The 17,500-nt window shown below is 42.4% G+C and overlaps 2 protein-coding genes across 3 annotated transcripts in view; both read left to right on the forward strand.

Annotated features, from left to right (window-relative positions):
• Positions 1 to 9,153, forward strand: part of LOC135113057 (uncharacterized) — a 30,360-nt gene extending 21,207 nt beyond the window's left edge. Inside the window, 2 exon segments of the mRNA XM_064027997.1 lie at positions 4,372 to 4,632; positions 5,414 to 9,153. Of these exon segments, the coding sequence (XP_063884067.1) occupies positions 4,372 to 4,623 (252 nt within the window). The 3' untranslated portion in view covers positions 4,624 to 4,632; positions 5,414 to 9,153.
• Positions 9,154 to 14,307: 5,154 nt separating this feature from the next.
• The window catches only part of LOC135113059 (thiosulfate:glutathione sulfurtransferase-like), a 36,893-nt gene continuing 33,700 nt past the window's right edge, over positions 14,308 to 17,500 (forward strand). The window contains exons 1-2 of one of the 2 annotated variants that reach the window (XM_064027999.1): positions 14,308 to 14,471; positions 16,304 to 16,366. In XM_064027999.1, coding sequence (XP_063884069.1) covers positions 14,378 to 14,471; positions 16,304 to 16,366 — 157 coding nt within the window. In that variant the 5' untranslated portion in view covers positions 14,308 to 14,377. The remainder of the gene's footprint in view (positions 14,472 to 16,303; positions 16,367 to 17,500) is intronic. The other variant, XM_064028000.1, reaches the window with a different exon arrangement.

Consider the following 17,500-nt stretch of genomic DNA (forward strand, 5'->3'; position numbering starts at 1 on the left):
TATATATATATATATATATATATATATATATATTCATTAAAAGCTTCTATAGACTTCATTTCCCTCCTTTCATTTCATTTACACACACACACACACACACACACACACACACACACACACACACACACACACACACACACACACACACACACACACACACACACACACACACACACTCATCAGTTGCCTTAGGTCAGTCACCCCTTCCTTAAATCTGCCCTAATCTGGTGGCTGGGGAGTGTTTAAGATATTAATTAATGTTTTTTTTTTATATATACAAGGGGATCATCTTTCATTCCTTCTTCAGGCAGGTCAGTGGGAGGAAAGGTGGGGGAGGGAGGGGTGAAGTTGGTGTCTTAAATATTCTCTTTATCTCTATTCTCTGTCTTCCTCAGTTACCCAAATACTAACTTGTTTCCTTTAACTATCTATAAATATTCTCACTTTTTTCTTTTCTTTCTCTTTTTTTTTTCTATAATATTTATCTCGCACGCACTCGTCTCTTTCTCCATCTCCTCCTCTTCCTCACACATGCTCCTTGTCTTTCCTAACACAGCTACACTATCTCAGTCACTCATTACAAGCTTGTCCTCACTGCATCAATAAACTTTCTCTCATCTCTTCTCTTCTTTTCCATCCTCCTCCTCCTCCTCCTCCTCCTCCTCCTCCTCCTCCTCCTCCTCCTCCTCCTCCTCCTCCTCCTCCTCCTCCTCTCTCCTGACACCCTTGCCACCTCACTCCCTCCCATTATAAGCTTGTCTTCATTGCATCTATAAACATCTCTCACCTTTCCTCTCTTTCTCTATCTTCCTCCTCCTGCTCGTCCTCCTCCTCCTCCTCTTCCATGTCCTCCTTTTTAGATCAAGCACAATTTTACAGGAAGAAAGAAGGTTAGACAAATTTTAAAGAAGATTAGAGATATTAATAAGAGGAGGAAAGCTAGATAGATGTTAAAAAAAGAAGAGAACTAGACAAATATTAAAGAGAGGAAAAATTAGACAAAATATTAAGAAAAAGGAGAAAACTAGACAAATTTTAAAGACAAACAAACATTGCCTGAATATTTACAACAGCAACAAGAAGGGGAACCATACAAATTATACACACAGGAGACAGGAACAGCAAGCAGATGAAATAAACACACCGATTACCATAACTGTCTGGGAATTCAGTTGAAACGCATGTAGAGTTTTAGTGAATCGCGCAATGGGGGCAGTGAGAGAGAGAGAGAGAGAGAGAGAGAGAGAGAGAGAGAGAGAGAGAGAGACGAGGAGAAATATTTGGCGTATCTATAAAGTTTAGAGAGAGAGAGAGAGAGAGAGAGAGAGAGAGAGAGAGAGAGAGAGAGAGAGAGAGAGAGAGAGAGAGATACTGAATTCCTTAGAACTTAATGAGGCGCATAATAAAAGGAGTATTTGGGCTGTATCTCTCTCTCTCTCTCTCTCTCTCTCTCTCTCTCTCTCTCTCTCTCTCTCTCTCTCTCTCTCTCTCTCTCTCTCTCTCTCCTGCTCTCCTGACCCCCTTGTTGCCAGAGATCGTGAACTTAATATAATTCTGACGAGATTTTTTTCTTTTCCCTTTTCCTTCGTATATTCTTAGTTTGTTTGTTGGGCAGACAGACAGACGGACAGATATTTGAGTCTTGTTCCCATTTTCCGACTTTTATCAATCCTCTCTCAGTTTGTGTGTGGGTGATCAAGAAGTCAATAACATTTTTTCCCTTTTCACTTTCCTCGTAAACAAATAAACCTAACCTAACCTGTTTTCCTTCTCACTTCCCTAATTCTTCCCTGCTTTGTTGTTGTCTGGAATAGACAGACAGTATGTTACCCTCCCCTCCCCTTCCTACCCTCCCCTGTCACCTGTCCACCCCTTAACCCGACCCCCACACCCCTCTTGGACGACGAGATTTGACTGTAGCGTGTCTGGAAATGTAAATGTTGTAATCTCCTTGATGGGGGGACTAAATGTTTTCGTAGCATCGTGCACAGTTTGGCTTGGAAGTGCTTAAATTTACTGTAACTTCACCGTTTTCACAGCTGTAGTCATCTTAGCATTGTGGGAAATTATAGGCAGGAAACACAGAGGAGGGGAAGGAAAGGAAATTTATTGTTGTCCTTTCTAAGCCATGCAACTTTATATTCAAGGAACTGCGATAGGAAAAGTGGAAAAAAATGTTGTAGTGGGTTGTGGGAATTGTTGTACAGCAGTGGTAGGGTTAAATGAACCTTATTCTCACCCTTCACTTCTTCTTCTTCACTTCCTAAGCAAGAAAAGTTATGAATATTTAAAATGAATGTAGGCTAGCTGTTCGAGTGTCTGTTTCCTTCCTTCCTTCCTTCCCTCCCTCCCTCCCTCCCTCCCTCCCTCCACACATCTCCATCTCACAATCTCTTCTTTCTCCTTCCTTCTTCCTCTCTCATACACACACACACACACACACACACACCAGTCCTGCCAGCGTTGTGTGTGTGTGTGTGTGTGTGTATAGGGAAGTCTCTCACCCCAGCACCTTCTAAACTAAGCAAATGATTAAAGACAGATTAAAGACCTGCCTTTCTTATAACCCTGTGACTCGGCCAGACAGTACCAGAGTGCCAGACGATGCCAGACAGTACCCATCCTACCCTGAGTACCCTAGACACTCACCCTTTACCCTGGTACCCTAAACTAACCATCCTACCTCCCCCCACACTACCCTAAACTACCCCTTCCCCCAACTTCCTCCCACAGTACCCCAGACAGTACCCCCACCCCCTGTACCACCCCTAAACTACCCTCAAATACTCACTCCCCCACACACACCCAAAATACTCTTTCTATTTAAATAATGCCATATCCCACCCCCTCTTCTCCCCTCCCATGGTACTACGCTGCCCCCTACCCCCCTCTCCCACATCCTCCCAGACTATCCCAGGTACTATCCACCCATGCACTGTGCCAGCTTACTATCCTGCCACTCATTGATAGTGTAGTAGTGAGGTTAATGGTTCGTTTCTTTGTTTGTTTGCCTTTGTGCTGCATCTGGACTGCTGCTAATAGGACCTTTACTATTCTAGACCCCCCTACCCCCTCCCCTGTCACCTCTAGATACTATCCCTCCCCCTATTATTCTCCCCACCCCATTTAAAAGTACCTCTCCCCCTCCCTCCCTGCCATAACAGATTCACCCTCTTTCACACACCCATTACAGAACCCACCCCCTAAAGGCTTCCACCACCCCCATAACTCCAAATAACCCCCACAGACATCTCCCATTCCCCATTCCCCTCCCCAACACACACACAGGATATAAATAAAGCCAACATGTGCATCCTAGTCATTCATTTTCTCTCTCTCTCTCTCTCTCTCTCTCTCTCTCTCTCTCTCTCTCTCTCTCTCTCTCTCTCTCTCTCTCTCTCTCTCTCTCTCTCTCTCTCTCTCTCTCTCTCTCTCTCTCTCTCTCTCTCTCTCTCTCTCTCTCTCTCTCTCTCTCCAGGTGCCACCACTGTACACGCTGGATGCCACAGACCCATCTTGCTGGAGTGCCAGGGTGGGGGGCCGGCCCAGGCGGTGGTCCAGGCTGTGATAGAGGGCCGAGTGCCAGACCTGCTGCCCGCCAACCCCCAGGAGGGCCAGACAGTGCCAGAAGGAGTGGGTAGTAGAGAGAGAGAGAGAGAGAGAGAGAGAGAGAGAGAGAGAGAGAGTGTAGAGGCTATTGCCCTGTCTTGTGTTGTTGTGTGTGTGTGTGTGTGTGTGTGGCACTGACCCCTCACCCTTGCCTCACCCTTGAGCAGTGCTGGTGGGGAGAAGAGGGAGGGAAGGGGGTGTGAGGGGGTGGGAGTAAGAGCAAGGGAGAGAATGAGTGTTGGAGGCAAGAGACGAGGATGAGGGAGAGAGTGTCTGTGTGCGTGTGCGTGTGCGTGTGTGTGTGTGTGTGTGTGTGTGTGTGTGTGTGTGATGGAGGAGAGGGAAGGTGAGAAGGGAGAATGGGGGAGTAAGGGTGGCTGGGGAGTTTAGGACAGCCCCCCACCCCCTATTCCTCACCTCCCCTCCCGTTTTCTTTGTCCATGTACTCTTCTAAACTTTTTCAAGAGAGATTCATGTCACTGTGATCTGCGTGATGATGGAAAATGACTTGAATATTTTGACCTCTAGTTTTAAGATTGATATGTATTTGAGTATTAAGTCTGTTTTTTTTTGAAGTGTAGAAAATAGCTATTCAATCCTAATTAATTGCTGTATAGGTGATTGATTGTGTGCTAAACAGTAAGATAAGGTGTTGAGATGGTTACACACACACACTCACACACACACATGCAGCTCCTTCCTTAACACACCCTCTCCATCTCTTCCTCCCTCCCTCTCTCATACACACTTACTCCCCCTCAGACACCAAGACTCGGCATGAGTGTGAGGTGTGCCAAAGGGTCTTCATTGGGGGACCACATCTGGCTAGCACACCTCAAAGGAGCCAAACACAGGAAGATGGTGAGACGCAAGGCCGCTCACCAGGGGAAGGATGATGGCAACACTACTACTGCTACTACTACTACTACTGCTACTGCTACTACTACTACTACTACTACTACTACTACTACTACTACTACTACTACTACTACTAATGGTGGTGGTGGGTGGTAGGGAAGAAAGGTGAATTTTTGGTTCGTATTCGTGTGTTTGTGTTCAGAAATTGGTTTGCTCTTTTGCCAAGTCTGTTTTCAAAGAGCTCACAGATAATTAGCTGGGTTCTGAAGAGTGTTTTGCCTTTTAGTAATGTAGAAATGTTGTTAATCTGTCACTTAAATCACAGAAACGCTTAAAAAACCCTTGTTACTTCATTGCTACTGTTTTCAAAGGCCAAAGAGATGATTAGCCGAGTTTTCAAGACTGTTTTGCCTGTTAGTAATGTAGAAATGTTAATCTGTCACTTGAATCACAGAAACACTCTTAAAAATCCATGTTACTTCATCACTACTGTTTTCAAAGGCCACAGAAATGACTAATCAAGATCTTAAGACTGTTTATTTTCTTAATTATGCAGAAAACTTGTTAATCTATCACTAGAACCAAAGAAACACCCTTAATAAACCGTTGTCACGTCAACTAGAGCCTTTTGCAAGTAGTGGAGATGCTGACAACGGTTTCTAAATGTAGACAACATTCTATTGATATTGCTTATTTGCTGTGGAGGCCTTTCTGTGCATGTGTGTGGCTAGCTGTGGTGTACAAGTCCCTGTGTGTGTGTGTGTGTGTGTGTGTGTGTGTGTGTGTGTTCGTGTAGTACCTTGTCTGAGCTGCCCTGTGTGGGATTACTGACCTGGTGTACAGATATATTTATTCTCCTCTTTATTATATATTTACGAAGTCAATGATAGTTTAATTTACTCACCATCTATTTGTAAGTTGTTAAAGATTGCATTTCTGCCGACAGGAGAGAGCAAGGACAGGAGGTGCTGGGCTTGTGTGTGGCAACTGACCTGGAAGTGAAGGCAGGAGGCACTGGTACCGTCTAGGCCCCACCCAACATGAAGCAGGCACCAGGCACTCCTTAACCCCCCCACCCCCCTGCCTGTCTGCCTGTCCCCCTCTCTATCCAGGCTGAGGCACTACAACACGTCCCTGCACATTGCACAAAGCATTTTCCTTATCATTTTCATATATTTTCAAGTGCCATTTTTTTTCAGCTTCAATTTCCCCCACCAAGACCTGAGTACCTGTTGTGTTGTGCCAGTAATGGAGTGTGTTGTGCAGTGTTGTATTTCTCACACCTGCTTTGTTTTGAGTCTCGTGTTGAAGGTTAATGTCACACTTTATGACTCCTTGTAGTGTGGTTCATCACTAATCGTTGGTGAATGAATACTATGTACCTGTATGCTTGTGTTGGCCAAGTATATTCTAGAGTGCAGTGGAATCTCAGTTGTTGAGCCGAATTTCTTGGTTAATGCTGCTCAAAATCTGAAGTGTTAGGGGAACCAAAGCTATTTTCCCCATAGCACTCAATGTAGAGCAGATCAGTCCATTCCCAGTCACCAGGTTATTGCTTCTTTAAACTTACAACACTACTCGGTGCACACGATCACACAGGAAAGTCCCATGATGCCAGCACTCGGAAGTCAGTGATGCCGAGTCAATTAGGAACTGCTTTCATTGCATGAGCGAAAAAACTTGACATGAGAATCGGTTTGTGGCGAGTAGAGTGATGACAGGCGGGCGGCAGACTCAGCTCAGTCACCCCAACAGACACGGCTGCTGCAGTTTCCCCTCAAGCCTCAGAAAGAGTGGGGTCTGTCCAGCTGGGAAGTGGTAGCACAGTGTTGCCACGCCTCAACACTCAACACGTCACTCATGCAATGTAGATGAGTGTTGTACTTACTTCATACATATATTTACAACTGGGTGACTTATTTCATGTGTACATTTTCAACTGGATAAAGAATAAGGTGCTGAGTGGCTTGTTCGAGAACCGACTTGTGGTATGGCAGCCGAGGCAATTAGGAGTTAAAAATTTCGTTCGTAAAATGATTTGTTGGAAAAGGGAAGCATTTGGTGACTGAGTTTCTGTTGCACTGTTGTCATATTCCTCACACTATTTTTTTTTAGTTTAGTGTGAAATTAGCATAGTATTTCTTTTCCATTAACTTATCCCTCCCGTGTGTGTGTGTGTGTGTGTGTGTGTGTGTGTGTGTGTGTGTGTGTGTGTGTGTGTGTGTGTGTGTGTGTGTGTGTGTGTTTGTCCATCTGTGATATCAAATACATGTAAACTGAAGTGTCGCAAGTCACATACAAGGCAGCCTGACCTGTGTGTGTGTGTGTGTGTGTGTGTGTGTGTGTGTGTGTGTGTGTGTGTGTGTGTGTGTGTGTGTGTGTGTGTGTGTGTGTGTGTGTGTGTCCGTACCTGAGTACCTGTGTTTGTACCTGTGTGTGACCGTGGCAGGCGGTGAACAAGCCCTGCCTGGCCCTGACTCCTGCCTGGTGCTGCTGAAGGAGGCTGTGAAGGGAGGCACTTTTCATGAAAACTTAATGCACTTGTGTTGCAGAAAGGCTGAGGGAATGGATGTCACTGTCTGAGTCTTGTCAAGGTTAGGTGGCTGACTGGCTGACTGGCTTAACTGTACTACCAAGGCACCACCACAGACAACATGGCCTTGTTCACACACACACACACACACACACACAGCAACCTCTTACATTTTCTTTACTAGTGAGCAGCTGTAGAAACCCTGTGTTATGCCCTCAGCCTTCCCAGGGGTGTCGCCAGCTGTCCTTTGAAGGCTCTTGGTTGAAGGCTGTCAGTTGAGGGGTGTCAGTGGGACCAGGCTTCCTCACGGGCCTGACACCACAACTGACACCACATTGTCACACCCTCAGCTTTCCCAGGGGTGTCGGCAGCTGGTGGTGAGGGTCGGGCATATCAGCCCCACTCAGCTTGATACAAGTGGATTTGGTGTGTGTGTGTGCAGGTGTGTAGTCAGTCAGTCAACCAGTCAGTCAGTCAGTCAAGGAGATGTATTACAGTAAAACGATCATATTATTATTTTTATTTTTTTATTTTTTTTATTTATTTATTTATTTATTTACTTATTTATATTTTATATGGGAGGGACACCAGCCAAGGACAACAAAAATACATACAGAAAAGTCACAAACAAGCATTCATTTCCCCAACCATTCTAAATCAGCACATTACTCCACTTTTGAGGGCATTGTGTACTTGTGTGATGCCTGCACAGACTGTTTGGGGGGGGGGGTTGGGCAGGCAGGGACCTCACTGTTGTGGCTGTGATAGAGTTAAGCTGCATTGTAACCTCAGATCAGTGGCTGTGGAGGTGCAGAGCATGTTAGGAGAGAGTATTAGGAGCAAGGCAACTAGTGACAAGCCTTTAAGTTAGTACATAATTGCATTTTTTACAGGATTGAGTCAAGCTTGTAATGTCCTGTGTCATATAAAGGTAATGTGTTTGTGTGTGTGTGTGTGTGTTTACTGCATTTGTTGTCAGTTGTACCTTGGATTAGGAAACACAGCAATCAGTATTTGAATGTAACACCTCTTTTGTATTAGATTATATTACAATACATCCAAGATTTCACTATATTTTGTGCAGAAACACCTGGGTTATACTATGAAAAGGAAAGAAATTGATGTATTTGACCCACACAGATGCTATTTTTTTGTGGCAGCCGATCCTTTCTATCATTATTGTTTACCAGGATGAGATACCCAGAAGAGAGAGAGAGAGAGAGGACAGCAGAACGTGGAAGGCTTGTGTTTGTAGTGGCAAGGAAGAGGCCAGGAATGTGATGTGGATGGGAACAACATTGAGTTACAGAATCTTTCCTTGTGAATGTTGACCAGCTGTGAAGTAATTTCTGTGTTAACCCTTTCACTCCTTTGGTTGTCTTTTGCTACATTTAGAGATAATAAAGGATTAATTTTCTATCAAGGTTATATAATTAATTAACATGCATGAGTGAAAAACAATAATTGGAGAGTTGCAGAGGATTATGGGAAAAAAAAATGGATGGCAATGAAAGGGTTAGATGTAAGCCTACTTCTGACCACTTCTTCATTATAAAACCACTAGTTAATGTTGCTCATTTGTTGTAGAATACTTTGCTAACATTGTCCTCTTGTATGTGTGTGTGTGTGTGTTTAGGGCTGAGGCTGCTAGAAGTGCAGAGAGAGAGAGAGAGAGAGAGGAGCTGTAAGAGTGCCCATTAGTGTGACAAGCAATACCCTACCTGTGCCTGTATGCCTGTATTTCTGGGACTATCTAGGCCTATCAACAGTAAACCCAACCATTCCCAGCAGAGGAGGCCCCAGTAGTCATCTTATATAGGGAGAGGAAGGCAGAGAGAGAGAGAGAGAGAGCACAGACAGATGAAAGCTTAAACAGAAGGGCATCCAGTTTGTGTCTTCTTGCAGCTTACTGTACATGTCACCCCATCAGAGGCATTATGGGTACAGCAGGACACACGCACACACACTTTTTTTTCTATTTTATTTTATTTTCTAAGTACGCTTGGTGTTTCTCTCTCTCTCTCTCTCTCTCTCTCTCTCTCTCTCTCTCTCTCTCTCTCTCTCTCTCTCTCTCTCTTGATGTGATCTTGCTGGGAGTTTTGTGAATTGTTGTTGTTATTTTCTTTTATATGAATATACACTGATCTCTTATATTCTGTGGTCTTTTATTGGTCATTAAAGTGGTGAAGCGTGTGGGTTTTAAGGGAATGCGATGGGAGGAGAGGGAGGACGAAAAGATGGAAGGAGAGACTGAAGGAAAACATGAAATACGAGCAAAATAAATGCATAGGTTTTGAGAGAACGGGATATGAGGAAAGAAGGAAAAGATGAAAGAAGAGAAGACAAGCAAAATAAGGTAAATATTTTGATAGGATAAAGGAAAGGGGATAAAAAAAAAAACGAAGAAAAAAATAAAAATTGAAGAGAATAAATATTTTTATTTATTTATTTATTTATTTATTTTTTATGTAGGAAGGACACTGGCCAAGGGCAACAAAAATCTAATAAAAAAAATGCCCACTGAAATGCCAATCCCATAAAAGGGTCAAAGCAGTGGTCAAAAATTGATGAATAAGTGTCTTGAAACCTCCCTCTTGAAGGAATTCAAGTCATAGGAAAGGTGGAAATACAGAAGTAGGCAGGGAGTTCCAGAGTTTACCAGAGAAAGGGATGAATGATTGAGAATACTGGTCAACTCTTGCGTTAGAGAGGCGGACAGAATATGGGTGAGAGAAAGAAGAAAGTCTTGTGCAGCGAGGCCACGGAAGGAGGGGAGGCATGCAGTTAGCAAGATCAGAAGAGCAGTTAGCATGAAAATAGCGGTAGAAGACAGCTAGATATGCAACATTGCGGCGGTGAGAGAGAGGCTGAAATCAGTCAGTTAGAGGAGAGGAGTTGATGAGACGAAAAGCTTTTGATTCCACCCTGTCTAGAAGAGCAGTATGAGTGGAACCTCCCCAGACATGTGAAGCATACTCCATACATGGACGGATAAGGCCCTTGTACAGAGTTAGCAGCTGGGGGGGGGTGAGAAAAACTGGCGGAGACGTCTCAGAACACCTAACTTCATGGAATCTGTTTTAGCTAGAGATGAGATGTGAAGTTTTCAGTTCAGATTATAAGTAAAGGACAGACCGAGGATGTTCAGTGTAGAAGAGGGGGACAGTTGAGTGTCATTGAAGAAGAGGGGACAGTTGTCTGGAAGGTTGTGTCGAGTTGATAAATGGAGGAATTGAGTTTTTGAGGCATTGAACAATACCAAGTTTGCTCTGCCCCAATCAGAAATTTTAGAAAGATCAGAAGTCAAGCGTTCTGTGGCTTCCCTGCGTGATATGTTTACCTCCTGAAGGGTTGACGTCTATGAAAAGACGTGGAAAAGTGCAGGGTGGTATCATCAGCATAGGAGTGGATAGGACAAGAAGTTTGGTTTAGAAGATCATTAATGAATAATAAGAAGAGAGTGGGTGACAGGACAGAACCCTGAGGAACACCACTGTTAATAGATTTAGAAGAACAGTGACCGTCTACCACAGCAGCAATAGAACGGTCAGAAAGGAAACTTGAGATGAAGTTACAGAGAGAAGGATTGAAACCGTAGGAGGGTAGTTTGGAAATCAAAGATTTGTGCCAGACTCTATCAAAAGCTTTTGATATGTCCAAGGCAACAGCAAAAGTTTCACCAAAACCATAACCAAGACTCAGTAAGGAAAGCCAGAAGATCACCAGTAGAGCGGCCTTGACGGAACCCATACTGGCGATCAGATAGAACGTTGTGAAGTGATAGATGTTTAAGAATCTTCCTGTTGAGGATAGATTCAAAAACTTTAGATAGGCAGAAAATTAAAGCAATAGGACGGTAGTTTAAGGGATTAGAACGGTCACCCTTTTTAGGAACAGGTTGAATGTAGGCAAACTTCCAGCAAGAAGGAAAGATAGATGTTGACAGACAGAGCTGAAAGAGTTTGACTAGGCAAGGTGCAAGCACAGAGGCACAGTTTCAAAGAACAATAGGAGGGACCCCATCAGGTCCATAAGCCTTCCGAGGGTTTAGGCCAGCGAGGGCATGGAAAACATCATTGCGAAGAATTTTAATACGTGGCATGAAGTAGTCAGAGGGTGGAGGAGAGGGAGGAACAAGCCCAGAATCGTCCAAGGTAGAATTTTTTAGCAAAGGTTTGAGCAAAGAGTTCAGCTTTAGAAATAGATGTGATAGCAGTGGTGCCATCTGGTTGAAATAGAGGAGGGAAAGAAGAAGAAGCAAAGTTATTGGAGATATTTTTGGCTAGATGCCAGAAATCACGAGGGGAGTTAGATCTTGAAAGGTTTTGACATTTTCTGTTAAAGAAGGAGTTTTTGGCTAGTTGGAGAACAGACTCGGCATGGTTCCGGGCAGAAATATAAAGTGCATGAGATTCTGGTGATGGAAGGCTTAAGTACCTTTTGTGGGCCACCTCTCTATCATGTATTTGCATGCTAGTCATCAAATATTTCCACACAAGTGACATGCATGCTTCTTGATAAGTTTGTGTGATATGAGTGGGGCGGGCAGAAGCGTACGATAATGTTTAGACGTTTAAGTATTCAGGTTATCCCCCAGCCAGCGTCATCTTGGTGGTTTTGACTGGCTGTTGTCAACCAATAACGGCTTTACTTTCAACCTTATATAGACATTTTAATAAGAGAGAAAAGAATAAGGGAAATTATGCCTTGATTCTTTATTCTGAGGTTAATTTTGGTCTTGGCTAAACTTGTTCCGCAAAGGTCGCGCCAACTCTAGTCGTAGCCAGTGTTTTGTTCAGCCGCCGTGAGAGAACTGTGGCGGTGTTGTATCCTGGGTTGTGTGAGTAGATCCTTGTAATATCTCTAGTCATAGTCGGTAATGGCTTCTGAAGTGGCTAATCTTTAACAACGCATCTCACGTTATGTGTTGTGGAGACAGAGATTGTGAGCAAAGAATCAAAATCTGTGGGTTTGGGGTGAATGCATTTTATTAATCAACAAAAGACGCAGAGAAAGTGAAACAGACGAGTGAAAAATTCAGTTTACCGAGAAATTCATCACAGTGAAGACGAAAACGGTAATGATGATAACGAAAAATGTGCGCGGTTTCTCGGTGAAGGAAGGTTGACTTTTTTATACTTGGTTAAAGGCACAAGGCAGCTGTGTGAGTGGGCGGGCTGTGCTGTTCCACTGCTGCACCGCCCGCGCCTCCACCCACGCACTCACAGCCTTCGTCCCTTCCTGGCAGTCCTTGCGATCTTCTCTTCTGTTGTTGTTGTTGTTGTTGTTGTTGTTGTCGTTGTTGTTGTTGCTGCTTTTGTTGTTTTCTTTTACTACTACTGCTACTACTACTACTACTACTACTACTACTACTACTACTACTACTACTACTACTTTTTGTTCATGTACTACTTATTCTTCTTCCTCATCATCATTCTCCTCCTCCTCCTCCAGTGTCAGTTTCAAATTTTATACAAGCTACCCTTTAAAATTAGTCGTTTTCTTCCTCACAATAGTCGTTTTCTCTCTCGTCCTCACTTATCAGGCCTACACGTTGCAGTCCATGTGATTGTGTGTGTGTGTGTGTGTGTGTGTGTGTGTGTGTGTTATGTGTGTCAGTAAGGAAACCTAACGAGGGAGACAACAAATATGGATATGAGGAAAGACATTTTTTTCCCCAAATGGAGCAATGCATTAGTGGAAGGCGTGGTGGTGGTGGTGGTGGTGGTGTGTAGTGTGTGTGTGTGTGTGTGTGTGTTCCTTTGAATTTTAAGGACAGGATTTTTTAAGGACAAAGAGAGAGAGAGAGAGAGAGAGAGAGAGAGAGAGAGAGAGAGAGAGAGAGAGAGAGAGAGAGAGAGAGAGAGAGAGAATTGTGTGGAGTATTCGTCTTGCATACTCACATACTCATACATACTCGTACATACTTACAGACAAGAGACCGTGCAATGTGTGTGTGTATGTGTGTGTGTGTCTCTTAGTCATATCAACTACGAACAATATGCAAGAGTTAGTCCTTTGGCGCTGAAGAAAACAATATTTATAGACGAGAGAAAGAGAAGGAGAAAAAAATAAAAATAAACAAGTAAATTTAAACCCAAATGAAAAATAAAAAAAAATAAAAATACCAATGAAAGATAAATATTTAATCACATACCGCTAACAGCCATCCCCTGCATTAGCCTTTAAATACTCCAGGGTGATTCGAAGCAAACCACGTCACTGCCCTTTCCTTGGCAAGTTGTTGTCCTGAGCTTGCGCCAGATCCCCGTTAGCCTCGTACCGCAGACTGGGCAGTGTTAGAGAGAGAGAGAGAGAGAGAGAGAGAGAGAGAGAGAGAGAGAGAGAGAGAGTTTTATATTGTATTGCTGTTCTTTCTTCTATCAATCATTCATTTTTTTCTTTCTTTCTTGTTCTTGTTCTTCTTGTTGTTCTTGTTTTTCTTCTTCTTCTTCTACCCTTTCACCTCTCTTCCTCAATCTCAGGTAACACTTATAATTATGAAATCTGCGCTGAATTACATAAAAGGTAAGATTTATTAGTTATATAATTATCAACTCCTTATTGAGTTATTTTATTAGAATTCCACGTTTATTATTGATTTATTTATCACTTGTTATCTACGAATGTTTCTCTATTCTTTTATATTTATTTCCCTTTTCTCTTCTTCCCTTTCTTTTCTGTCTTTTCCTTATTTGTCTTTGTTTTTTCTTCCCTTTTCTTCATATTATCTTCTTCCTTCCCTTGTTTTGTTCCGTCCTTTTCGTTTTCTCTTTCCTTTCAGTCTTTCTTATTTTATCTCGATTGATTTTCCCCCCTTCTCTCTCTCTCTCTCTCTCTCTCTCTCTCTCTCTCTCTCTCTCTCTCTCTCTCTCTCTCTCTCTCTCATCATTTATTCATTTTCCTTTGTCTTCTCTCCCCCTCTTTTTCTTCACTTTTCTTCTTCCCTTCCATTTCTCTTATCTATTTTCCACCTATCTAATGCCCCTCCCTATTCATCTTCTGTATCTTTCCTTCTTTCGTCTCATTTCTTTCTATTTCCTTCTTTTCCTCTTTCTCTTCCCTGTTTCCCCTCCAGCTGTTCTTTCTTTCTTTCTTTATTTATTTGTTTTATCTCTACTTTCCAGGCACTGTGGCGTACAAACAAATTAATCAAGCAACCAGTCAAACAATTAATCAGTTCTTGCCTTCAAAAAAAAAAAAAAAGAAAAAAAGAGAAGGAAAGAAAAACAAATATCGACTAAAGATGCAGCATGAAGTGGTGAGATCTGGCAACACTGACGGCGGGAAGAACAAAATCACACAGCCACGCGGCGCAGGCTTCAGTCACCGCCAAGCCAGTAAGGGGAATAGTCGCGTGTCTTCTCCAATCGTGTAATGGCAGCTATTCGGCCAATCAAAGCCGCTCAGAGCCTCGCCAGCCGCCTGTGTGCCTCTAGGGGCCGCGTGTGCACCCCGACGACCACGCAGGGTGAGTAATAAGAGCAGGAATATGAGTAATAACATGCAGTGAATAGCGTCCATTTTTAAAGGGACTGTATGCTTTGAAATGTCTGATTTGGAATTTTCGTTTTGTAGGGGGAATATTTTTGAAGATTGTAGGTTATTTCTGGGTGTTTTATTATTTTTTTTATGTATATTTGTATGTCTGTATTGTTTTGAGAAAGTGTGTGGGTGTTAGTCTGAGAAGGAATTTACGTAGAGGGGACGAAGAAAAATTATTCAGTGATGTTGAGGGGAAAGAGGTGAAAAATTACTTGTTTTTTGAGAGGACTAATCTCCTTTACTGTCATGTGGAGGCTGTGTGGCTCAAATCATAGTCTTTTCATCTAAACGGGAGCTAAATATTCTTGTTTTGACGGGGCTAGTGAAAAGCGTGTTGTTCTGATGGAGGAGAAAGAGAGGGAGAGAGAGAGGGAGGGAGGGAGGGAGAGGCGTGGTGTATTGAGGTGGTAAAGGTTGAATTTTTTTTTGTTTTAGAGTGGTTGGTGTTTAATATCTTAGCTTCAAGGGGACAGAAAATGATAATAGATACTAAGATGCGAAAAAAAAAATATTGCTGGAGGTACAGAAAATGGGAGTGACCTGATCTTACGAGGGGATACTAATTTATTTACTTATTTATTTATTTTTTTTATTACGAGAGACTGGAGATTAATTCTTTAGCTTCGAAGGGGCATAAAAGGGTTATATTAACTTAGTACTTAGTTAAGGGGGTAAAAAAAATGCTTCGAAGGGGCATAAAAGGGTTATATTAACTTAGTACTTAGTTAAGGGGGTAAAAAAAATGCTTCGAAGGGGCATAAAAGGGTTATATTAACTTAGTACTTAGTTAAGGGGGTAAATGAATGTTTTGTTTGTTTTAAAGAGGCTTAGGGATCAATTTCTTAGGTTCGAGAGGACAAGATAAGGATGTTATTTATTTCTTAGTTATGTTTAGTTAGTATTCATGGTGTAAATATTATTGTGGGTATAAGTAATTGTAAATAACACATGTTGGGTTAGTTAGTGTTGGAACTACTAACAGTAATTTGATGTTCTTTTAATTGCTGCCAACTAACCATCTTGTTTAACTGTCTGTCTGCCTGCCTGCCCTTCCTCCTCCTCCTCCTCCTCCTCCTCCTCCTCCTCCTCCTCTTCCTCCTTTCAAATCATGCTTCTCTCATTTCATTATTGTCTTATCCCCCCCTCCTCTCTCTCTCTCTCTCTCTCTCTCTCTCTCTCTCTCTCTCTCTCTCTCTCTCTCTCTCTCTCTCTCTCTCTCTCTCTCTCTCTCTCTCTCTCTCTCTCTCTCTCTCTCTCTCTTCTCCCTTTCCTTTTTTCATTACCATTTCCCATTCCTTCCTTCCTCCGTTCTCATTCATTTCTCCTTCCCCATTTCTTCTTCCTTCTTTCTTCCCATCAAATCTTCCCATTCTTTCTATTCTCAATACTCATATCCTCCTCCTCTTCCTTCTTACCCTCCCATCACCCCCCCTTCCTTTTTCTTCTTCCCTCCCATCATCACTATCCTTCCTTCACTCCTCCCTTCGCCTCCCTCTCACTTCTCCCTTCCATTGCATCACCCCCATTTCTCCCTTCACCCATACCTATATCTCCTATTCTTTCATTTTTCCTTCCCATCACCCCTTTTCATCCATTCTTTCCCATCACCTCCTTTTCCTTCTTTCCTTTTCCCTCGTACTTTCCTCCTCCTCCTCCTTTCACTCCTCCTCCTCCTTTCACTCCTCCTCCTCCTCCTCCTCCTCCTCCTCCTCCTCCTCCTCCTCCTCCTCCTCCTCCTCCTCCTCTCACTCCCAGCAGCTCCCCTCCTATCCCTTCTGCAGAGGCGGGACCGACTAACTGCCTCGTTTGGGGCAATACAAGGTCTGTGTCTGTCTGTCTGTCTGTCTGTCTGTCTTTAGTGTTGTATTAGTATGAAGGATAATTATTTGATTTGGTTCGTATTTCTTGTTTCTTTTGTATTTATTTATTTGTTTTTATTTTTATTTATTTATTTTTTTTAGTTTATTGTTGGTGTTCTTTGTGTGTAAATTAGTTTGTTTTTGTTGTGGTTGTAGTGTTGGTATGGTTTGTCTTGTGGTGGTTGTAGTTGTAATTGTAGTAGTTGTAGTAGTTGTGAGGGTAACTCTACCAAATAGGAGCAGTACCGTAGTAGTAGTAGTAGTAGTAGTAGTAGTTGTAGTAGTGTTGTCAAGGTAACTATACAAAACATTAGCAGTATTGTAATAGTAGTAGTAGTAGTAGTAGACAAACTGTAGTAATAAAGTAGACAGCAAGTAATAATTGTAGTAATTCGTAACAGTAATAGGGTAATTACATATTTTTACCACCAATTGCATGTCATTGTTCCTGGTGGACTTTAAAAACATGAATTCGTGACAAGAAACACCTCATCCTACATATATACATTATTCCTACACATTTAACAATAATTAATGTACGTTCCTTTATCATATAACCGCAAATACCAGAAATTTAGTTATCATGGATGTTTAGTTATCAGGAATGTACGCCAGGAATTTAGTTATCATGCATATCATAACGAGAATCAAGTTTTACGATTATATTCACCCCGGTATACAAAGACGTAAATTGCTTGAAAAATTGCACAAGACACATTTACTCAGAAACGCCGTGCACTCTCACTACTACAGTTTTCAAAGGCCACAGAGATGACTAGCCGGGTTCTCAAGCGTGTTTCTCCTGTTAATAATGTAGAAATCTTGTTCGTCTATAACTAGAATCGTAAAAATACCCTTAAAAACCCGTGCCTTTTCACCTATAGCCATGCGAATGATGTTAAAGTAAGCATGAACATAAACGAAATTAGAAGGGATGCATAGATAATTAAAATGTGTAGACTTTTATATTTAGTTCTCTTGTAAAGCTACGTGTGTGTGTGTGTGTGTGTGTGTGTGTGTGTGTGTGTGTGAAGGTAAGTACACAGACTAATAATACGAAAGGTGTAGGCGTTTGCAAGTACATAGTGTGAATATT

The sequence above is a fragment of the Scylla paramamosain genome, chromosome 25 (genome assembly GCF_035594125.1).
Source record: "Scylla paramamosain isolate STU-SP2022 chromosome 25, ASM3559412v1, whole genome shotgun sequence".
In the NCBI taxonomy this organism is placed as follows: domain Eukaryota; kingdom Metazoa; phylum Arthropoda; class Malacostraca; order Decapoda; family Portunidae; genus Scylla; species Scylla paramamosain.